General features: G+C 31.7%; 1 protein-coding gene across 1 annotated transcript in view; it reads right to left on the reverse strand.

Moving 5' to 3' along the window:
- The window catches only part of LOC106472728 (ATP-dependent RNA helicase Ddx1-like), a 47,956-nt gene that overhangs the window by 17,915 nt on the left and 20,362 nt on the right, over positions 1-9,679 (reverse strand). Inside the window, 8 exon segments of the mRNA XM_022401274.1 lie at positions 552-641; positions 880-906; positions 1,809-1,880; positions 2,659-2,719; positions 4,555-4,607; positions 5,228-5,251; positions 8,273-8,331; positions 8,845-8,905. Coding sequence (XP_022256982.1) covers positions 552-641; positions 880-906; positions 1,809-1,880; positions 2,659-2,719; positions 4,555-4,607; positions 5,228-5,251; positions 8,273-8,331; positions 8,845-8,905 — 447 coding nt within the window.

Raw genomic sequence — 9,679 nt, forward strand, 5'->3', positions numbered from 1 at the left:
TCCACTGTTTACAATACTAATATCTGAATTTGTACCATTCACTCTGCTGTTTACAATACTAATATCTGAATTTGTACCATTCACTCTGCTGTTTACAATACTAATATCTGAATTTGTACCATTCACTCTGCTGTTTACAATACTAATATCTGAATTTTTACCATTCACTCTGCTGTTTACAATACTAATATCTGAATGTGTACCCTTCACTCCACTGTTTACAATACTAATATCTGAATTTGTCATTCATCTTGATGTTTACAACACCAACCTGAATTTCTTTAAAAGCTGACACTTTAATTAATAAATAATATACCAAAAATTGAACTTTACAATAGACAAATTTAACTAAAAAATATAAGGCCCTTTTATAAATGTAAATGTCAAAAGTTCTTGCATTAAAGTACATCAAGAAATAAAATTTGTTCAGTAGAAATCACCTGCCTGTCTTTAGTTGAGATTTATAGAAGTACATGGTCAAAATTCTTACACACCCACTATCACTTTTTTTTTAAACTCTGTAACAAGTCTATGCTTTCATCATCTCTTACCTGCAGTCTTTTGCCATCGGCCGTAATCTTTGGAATTTGTTGATGGATGCGATTAATTAAATCTCCATATCCCATGTTTAACAAGCCATCCTACATAGATAAAAATAATTGTAGCTATAAGAGAATTCCCTAAGTGTTTGGTTTTCATACCATGGTAAAAAATTAGAGAAAACATAAAATGTGAAAAGTACAAATTAGTAGATTTGAGGAAGAAAGAGTGAATAATATGATAATGTTAAATGATGTAGCCGAGTCGAAAATCACAGAGTAACTTGTTAAATATTAAACTATTCAACTACTAAAAGTAATGAATAACAATGACACTTACAGCTTCATCCAATACAAAGAATCGAACCTGTATGTAGAGAGAAAAAATACGAAGTTAGCTAAATACAGCGTAAAAAAATGTTACATTGTTTTACATGTTGTCTACTGTTGCAGAGTAAGAAAGTATTTGAATCATGACAGCAAAACACAGATATTTTAAGTCTCAAACTGCAAGAAGCTTCCATTCTTCACGACTGTTCATCTGCTTTACTAATACCAGACTCAGTATAATATACCACTGCCTATGTTCAGCTGATTACCTGATTCATATGTTAAAGATGCTTGAGATTTACTATAAGTTGTACCAGTCACAAGGACTGGACGGGTACGAAGTTTGGCTCAATCAGAACCTGAAAAGTGGCAGTGCTATACAATATCAATTCAAATTATGTTTAAATAACTATTACCCAACATTATATGCTTCTCCAGTGAATCTAAAACACCTTCTTGAAACTAAGACTTTACCTTCATGAATATTACTTGTTCTATCCAAGTTGAAAACTTACCTCAAGGCCTTTGATACATTACCTCAACACCATCAGAATACTGTTTAGTGACATCATTGTTAATTCAATTTGAATAAACTAACTTCAAGCAAAGCAGACAATAAACCTAAAAACTTGGCATATCTGTGAAAAATAATGTCATGAACAGCAAAAAAAACAAAAACAGTTGTGAATCTTGAAATAACCATACAACACTTGATAAATTTTTCTCATCCTTCACCTAATTAACAATAACACCAGTCAATGTAATTACCGAGATAAGTTTTGTAACAGTCAAATTAATGTTAGGATAGTTATCAGCTACTCTGGAGACAAGTTATTGTCAATTTATAACTGACTAGAAAACTATATTTCATCTTTATAGTAACTTAAAATACTGTTAGTTCAGTTATAAAATAATTATAAGAGCTATAAACATTTCTACCTGAGTCAGTGAAAGCTGTCCTGTAGAAATCAAATCCTCCAATCTACCAGGTGTTCCAACAACAATGTCTATCTGTGGTGAAATGATTTATACAAGGTAGTTTACAGCTTCAACTTAATATACTTAGTAACAGTGTGGATAAACAGTGACAGAGAAGTTGAAAATATTTTTAGATATAGTACAAAACATGGAGAGATCACCATTGTAACAGATATGGCATACACGATCCAGAAATTTCAACAATACACTTATTAAAAGGAGGGGGGTGTAAGAAGTGGGTGGAGATAACAGGATAGATTATAGCAACCATTAGATCTACATTATTTGACTTGATCCTCCACCCATCTTCTTCATTTGTCCTAGTTTTTTTAAGCCAACGTTTTTGATAGTGGCTCACTTTTTTTCCATTTTTAAAAATTAATTCTGCTATCATATCATTCACTACTGGTAGGGTTTCACATATCACAGTATAGAGTAATTTTATGTTTATGCCTGTTTACACAATACTCACTATAAAAACCTGACCAAAACAAACTGGGCAAAACTGCTCATTTTGTATGTAGAATACATAGAGAACCATAAGAGTAATTAGTGGGATTCATTGTAATATTGGTGGTATTATTTTTAAGTACCTTGTATGTTATTACGTACCCTGTAACCAATAGTTATGGATACACAAAACAATATGGTACATAAATAGTTTAAGACAGAATGTGATTAAACCCAACTGCTTCTCCGTTTAAAGTTTAATTACCTCACAATTCACATAGACAATAAACAGATCCAAGACAACACAGACATCACTCGAAACACTCAATTCCTTGAAGTAACAATATCTCAAATCACTTACCCCACTCTGCAGAGCACTAATCTGGTCCTTAGCTGCCACACCGCCAATCACCAAAATCTCTCTGTTAGATACAGACAACACATAAACTTTTATTGTAAACTAAGATGCAGGTTAAAAAAATCAATACAGGTCACCATTTTGGAAGTATGCCTTTTCAAATTAAAACATAAACATCTAGAAATTGATTTTATACGAAATAAGATACAAAGTTACTCAATAAGGATACAAACAATTAAAATATGACACAACTACTGTATCCATCTAGTGGTAGACCTTTGCTCAACAATACTTAATGACCCATGCTTTGTGGTGCTTAGATGTTAAACATTTCTAACCTTAGGCCTAATGTCACTATTCATCTATAAAGCTGAAATAGGTAATCTTATGTTGTTTCCTTCTTTTATAGCAGTCAGGTTTTTTTGTTTTTAACATTTTCCTGATTTTTGAACTATGCCTAAAACTGTTAATGAATAATTTTTCAACATATTTGTCAGTTGCTCAGGCACAAAATGTAAACATTATTTCAAATTCACACTTAAAACATTGAAGACATTGGCTTTAGTTCTAGATTCAGTTAAGCCTATTCTCGGATACGTACTGTATAACTTGCAGTTATAATTTACTCCCATACACAGTTTTGGAAAACCATAAAACAAATGGCTAAGTGAAGCCAATTTTTCTTCTTAATTATAAACCTTTGCACAGTGGTAGTGTTGACCATTGTCCAACTGTCAGGCTTTGTGTGGTAACCAGTATAAACCAGGTATATGAATATTAGCATTGCTGAAACATTCTTAATTGAATTTTCTAATGGTACAAGTTTCTTTTCATTAAAAATAGGAAAATATATTTGAAAATTTAATACGAGCTATGAATAATCACTTTGGAAACTGCCAAAATCTACTGGTGACTGCATAAACTTACTAAATATTTGTAACAATATCACACGAAACGCTCAACACAATTCCAAGTGGTGTTAGTGTTCAGGCTTTATAAAGCATAATTTGATTTAAAAACCTGAATCTCATATGAACAGCCAGTCATTTCTTAATTTAGCCATTTTTAACCCAAAATTTAATTCTGATAGATTTTTATAATTTTTTTGCAGATTATTCTACTTTATTTTGGTGACAGAAAAACAGATTCCAGAGAAAGCTCTGAAACAATATTTGTTATATCTTATAGTTAATTTTTCAACCAATCATTTTCTGTGTAACCACATACTGTTATTTATAATATTTCTTTAAACATATAATTCATCTGGTGTACTAACGGAATTCCTCCTTGTCTTCAAGCAGTTTCTCTTTTTTGTACATGCAAGTACAAAAACCAGTTTCACACAAACTTACGTGATGACAGCATGAATCTGAGGTTAACTAATCCACATTAGAAGATCAGGGTTAGCAATGTGGGTTTCAGTTTTCATAATCATTCTTACATATCAAGTATATTTTGGGCCTTGAGGTGAAAAAGTTAGTGTGTGATAAAGATATGTTTAAATGGCTTTTATAATTAACAAAATAATATATTTAATATGTGTGCCAATAATCCTAGAATCTAGTAAAATATATAAATACTTGGATCAGTCAAACCGAGTTACACATTAAAAGGATGACATCCTATACTCAACAAAGTAGTTTATCGTTTGGAAAATGGTAATCCTTCAGCTACACTAAATGGTACTCATTTGCCTTTAGAAGAATAAGCCATAGCCGTAGTCTTGATATTTTATGTTGTCATTTCAATCTTGTTGCAAAAAATAAGTTTTTACTTTTAACAATTATTTTTAAGTAACTCGAAGTTACACTGACAATAAACACCAAACACCGTATCTAACGGAAACATTATTGAAACTTTCGAAATTGTTCAAACAATAGAGAAGTAATTTCTTTTTACCTGATACCTGGGTCTTTTATGTGTTTCTTGAAGTTTACAATACACTGCAGAGTCTAAGAAAAATATATTATATATTTTAATAACACATCAGTACTTACGTAACAATCCTACGATTGTTATAACTACTAAATAAAACGTTTTATTTGATGTAGTAGAAATGCCGACTCTGTTATAAAATACTAATTTTAACACAATTAAAGGCATGACGATACTTCATATCTCTTGGCCACTCAATGTCGAGGACATTGGTCTGGTCTATAGAACAATAGATGATTACAAACGTGAGTAAAATAACAAAAGAGGCTACACTGGAAAGAATGTTTTACAAACAAACTGTTTACTTACAGAAAAATCCTTAAAAAGGCCTTAAAGTTTTAAGATGTCAAACAAACTGCATTCTCACAGAATAACACCTTAACCTTCTTATATAGGCCTAGTCAAAAACAATGACCAACCTTGTAAGCCATAAAACTATGCACAATATATCTTTATCTCACTAACTCCTTGTGATTAAGGAGACTGTCCATACAAATCCCCCTTGTGATCAAGCACTAAACTAACCATGATTTAAATATTCTTTGTTTTGTCGTTTATTTAGCATATAAACTATCATCAATTACTAAAAACATATTTACTACTACATGGCACAAATGAAAGAGCTTAAAGGACTCACCTGCTCTGCCAACTCTCGTGATGGCTAAATGTAAAAAATAAACAAAAATGGTAAAAGCTGCAAGTTAATAAATAAATAAAATATCAACCATGTGATGAAATACATTTTTCACTCTGAATATTTACCACTGATCACTTGATACCAAGTCTACTTCTCTACTGTTATAAAAAGGTACTAACATCTCTTGTTCACAATACAGAAAACTACTATTGTACTGTTATTATAAAATAATGTAATTAACTCTCTCGTTAACAACACAGAAAACTATTTCTGTACCGTTATTATAAAATAATGTAATTAGCTCTCTCGTTAACAACACAAACCATTTCTGTAGTGTTATTATAAAATAATGTAATTAGCTCTCTTGTTAACAACACAGAAAACTATTTCTGTATCGTTATTATAAAATAATGTAATTAGCTCTCTTGTTAACAACACAGAAAACTATTTCTGTACCGTTGTTATAAAATAATGTAATTAGCTCTCTCGTTAACAACACAGAAAATTACTTCAGTAGTGTTATTATAAAATTATGTAATTAGCTCTCTCGTTAACAACACAGAAAACTCTGAATGTTTATAAAAAACATGTACCAAGAATGAAAACTATGTAAACAATGGATACATTGATAATGGAAATAAGTATGTGTAATCTGAGATGTCGGAAACGTCTTTTAGTCACTGAGATGTCGGAAACGTCTTTTAGTCACTGAGATGTCGGAAACGTCTTTTAGTCACTGAGATGTCGGAAACGTCTTTTAGTCACTGAGATGTCGGAAACGTCTTTTAGTCACTGAGATGTCGGAAACGTCTTTTAAGAAAACTTTGAAACAAATAAAAAACTAACTGTTCTTTCTAGGATATAGTAATATCCTTGAAGTTGTTATTGTTTGTTATTAAGCACAAAGGGATATCTGTGCTCTGCACAACACGGGTATTGAAACCTGGTTTCTAGTGGTATAAATCTGCAAACATATCACTGTGCCACTAGAGATTGATATCCTTTAAATATGCAATATTTCAAACAATTTTGTTCACACCAAGATTTAAACCAAAGAAAACATTTCATGAACTTAAACTTAAGCAATTGTTGGAACAAGTCAAATCAAGACAATATTAAATGGAATAAGTGTAAGATAACACGAACAATATCTAGAGTACATGACAAACTGAGCTGGACAATAAGTGTGAGATAGCACATACAATACCTAGAGTACATGTCAAACTGAGCTGGACAATAATTGTAAGATAGCACATAAAATATCTAGAGTACATGTCAAATTGAGCTGGACAATAAGTGTAAGATAGCACATAAAATATCTAGAGTACATGTCAAACTGAGCTGGACAATAAATACAAGATAGCACATACAATATCTAGAGTACATGACAAACTGAGCCGGACAATAAGTGTAAGATAGCACATACAATATCTAGAGTACATGTCAAACTGAGCTGGACAATAATTGTAAGATAGCACATACAATATCTAGAGTACATGACAAACTGAGCTGGACAATAAGTGTAAGATAGCACATACAATATCTAGAGTACATGTCAAACTGAGCTGAACAATAAGTGTAAGATAGCCCAAACAATATCTAGAGCACATGTCAAACTGAGCTGGACAATAAATATAAGATAGGACATACAATATCTAGAGTACATGTCAAACTGAGCTGGACAATAATTGTAAGATAGGACATACAATATCTAGAGTACATGTCAAACTGAGCTGGACAATTTAACCTTTTGTCTCTAGTGTAGAAACACTGCTACAGTCTTGACCTCTTATGTGTTTAGCAGTCTTGTAATGATATTAATTTTCTATAATAATAAAACAGAAAAATTTAAATACTTTACAACAACTAGTATATCTTTTTGAGGGGCTGATTGTTGTATTAAGTTAATCCCTTCATTTTGATAGCAGTATTTATCCTCTGGTAACTTTGTTATTATGCTCTTGTTTTTGTTACACAGTTTCAAAGTCATGTTTACGATTTCATGATACAATCCTGTGCTTTGTAAAGCCATTCCATTCTTCTAATAGTAGCATCCAAAAATCACTTGTAAGACATTTTTAGATCCACTAATCTCAGGTTATGTAATTTATTCCTCTTGATATACAAAACGCTGAGCACACTTTAGGTGTCCAATATTCAGAACTTGTGATAAATCTTGGAATTTCTCTGACAGTCACTGCTATTATTCGGGATTGCTTAGACAATCCGGTTGTTTTAACAAGTTTATCATAGCTAAGTAGCAACATGCAGCTACAGATATAAAACAGTGAATGTCATAGGATCTCCAGGATGTATTCCAAAACTTCCATGAAAGCATTACCATACTAAAGATGTGCGGTAGTCACATGACAAAGTCGTGTGATCTACAAAATATATAATATAGCCACCTGAAAACTTGGGGCTTTTGTTGAGATGCATTACATACTTAAAGTAGGCAAATACATTTGTGCTGGGACACAGGGAGAGAAGGTTAGTATATGCTGATGATTCTAAAGCACAATGCACAAATACAAAGAAATATCGTGCCATAGCCCCCACAGTACAGAGAAAGGGTTAAACTAAGCTATGAATCATCTTTTAGCAATCACAGAAACCTAATCTTATATTTTTCAGTCATTTAATAAACAAAGCTATGTACTGTAGGCCTTTTCAAACAAATATAAAGTTTCCCCGTACAAATACTGAACATAAATATCCATTTTCAAATCAGAAATTAATAGCTCTTTATGAACTACACCTTTAATTAATTACTTTATATTCTGGCATATTTTAATAACTTTGATGAATTTACTGTGTAAGTGTAAGTAAATAGATTATGAGTGCATTTGAGTGTGCTTCAAATTACCCCCACTTTGCTCTAGTTTTATCTACAGAATGTCTTCCTCTAAACTCATTTACGTCAGTAACACACTTTTGATTTATCAGTTCCTAGTTTTATAAATAATTAAGTAGCGTCATTAAAGACAAAACTTCTTTCCTAAAAAGCAGAAATAGACCCAAGTTAACAATGAATGGATTACTTACTTCAATAATAATTGCCTGGGGTGAATTCTGAACAATATTAGGAGCTCCTGAAGAACCTCCTATGGAAATAGATTAAGAAAAAATAACATCACACAACTTTTTAGTTTTTAGAATTTTCTATGTGAAGACATATACTTTCAATCATACTAGCTAATATCAGTTTCAGTTAAAAGAGAAGGGAGTTCACATTATTTTTATAGACTGAAGAGGATTACTTCCCATCTGGAAGCGATTCAAACATCCATCCCGAGTAGGATATTTTACGACTTCATCCCTTCTGTGTTTAGAACTTTTCTTAAAATTTGTCAATCATACACTTTCTTTTTTTTCTTCTGTTGTTACATTTATATATTTAGCATTAAATGTTTATCTTCTTAAAACCCAAGTTCCGTTTAAATATACCTTATTGATAATGGTTCCTGGGAACAGCTACAATATTTGTTTTTTTTAATGGAAGTCTTAACTTTCCTCAACACAAACCCTATCTAGAATTAACCTTCACATAAAATCTGCTACACTAACAAGAAAAGAGCCGCGGTTGTCTGCCTTACACAGAAATGGACCAAACATACCCGTGATAGTTGAAACAACCACGTTATCCTTGGGGGCTTCACAAAATGCCACATATCCATCCTACAGAGATATGGGAAGAAAAAAAATGCTTACTCTTAGAAAAGGACAAAAAGAGATTAAAACATCTGTGGTGTCTAAAACACTTTTTTTTTTCTACCAGATCCATTAAAAGTTGGCCCTTTCAACAAGTTTAAGTGCCACAGCTATTGTTTTCTGTTTACCACACATGTATAGAAGGTTTGTTTAAAGTCCAATCTCATGACTCACTGTGAAAACACTATTGTCACTTATTAAAACTAAATATTATCTGCAATAAAGTTATGAAACATAAAAAAGTTGTAATACAAAAATTCTCCCTAATTTTAATTAAAACTTATGCCCTATTAAATATTCTATTAAACAGAGAATATGAACTTAAGGCTTGGACTATTATATTTGAAAGTCAGAATACTGATGTTACAGAAGTACAAGAATTATGGTACAAAAATGTTTTTACACACTATTAATCCCAAATTTGAGTAACGTCCAACCTAATCTAAATAGACGTCTATATTCTGATTTTTGTTCAACAATTGCACAGTTGCATTGGATATAGAGTCGATATAAAAACACTAAGACTTGAATATTTTTGGTAAAAACAAAACTTCCCAGACTAAAGTACATTCTTACACCAGCAGCTTTATTGATCCCAGACTAAAGTACATTTATACACCAGCAGCTTTATTGATCCCAGACTAAAGTACATTCTCACACCAGCAGCTTTATTGATCCCAGACTAAAGTACATTCTCACACCAGCAGCTTTATTGATCCCAGACTAAAGTACATTCTCACA

The sequence above is a fragment of the Limulus polyphemus genome, unplaced genomic scaffold (assembly GCF_000517525.1).
Source record: "Limulus polyphemus unplaced genomic scaffold, Limulus_polyphemus-2.1.2 Scaffold5562, whole genome shotgun sequence".
NCBI lineage: Eukaryota > Metazoa > Arthropoda > Merostomata > Xiphosura > Limulidae > Limulus > Limulus polyphemus.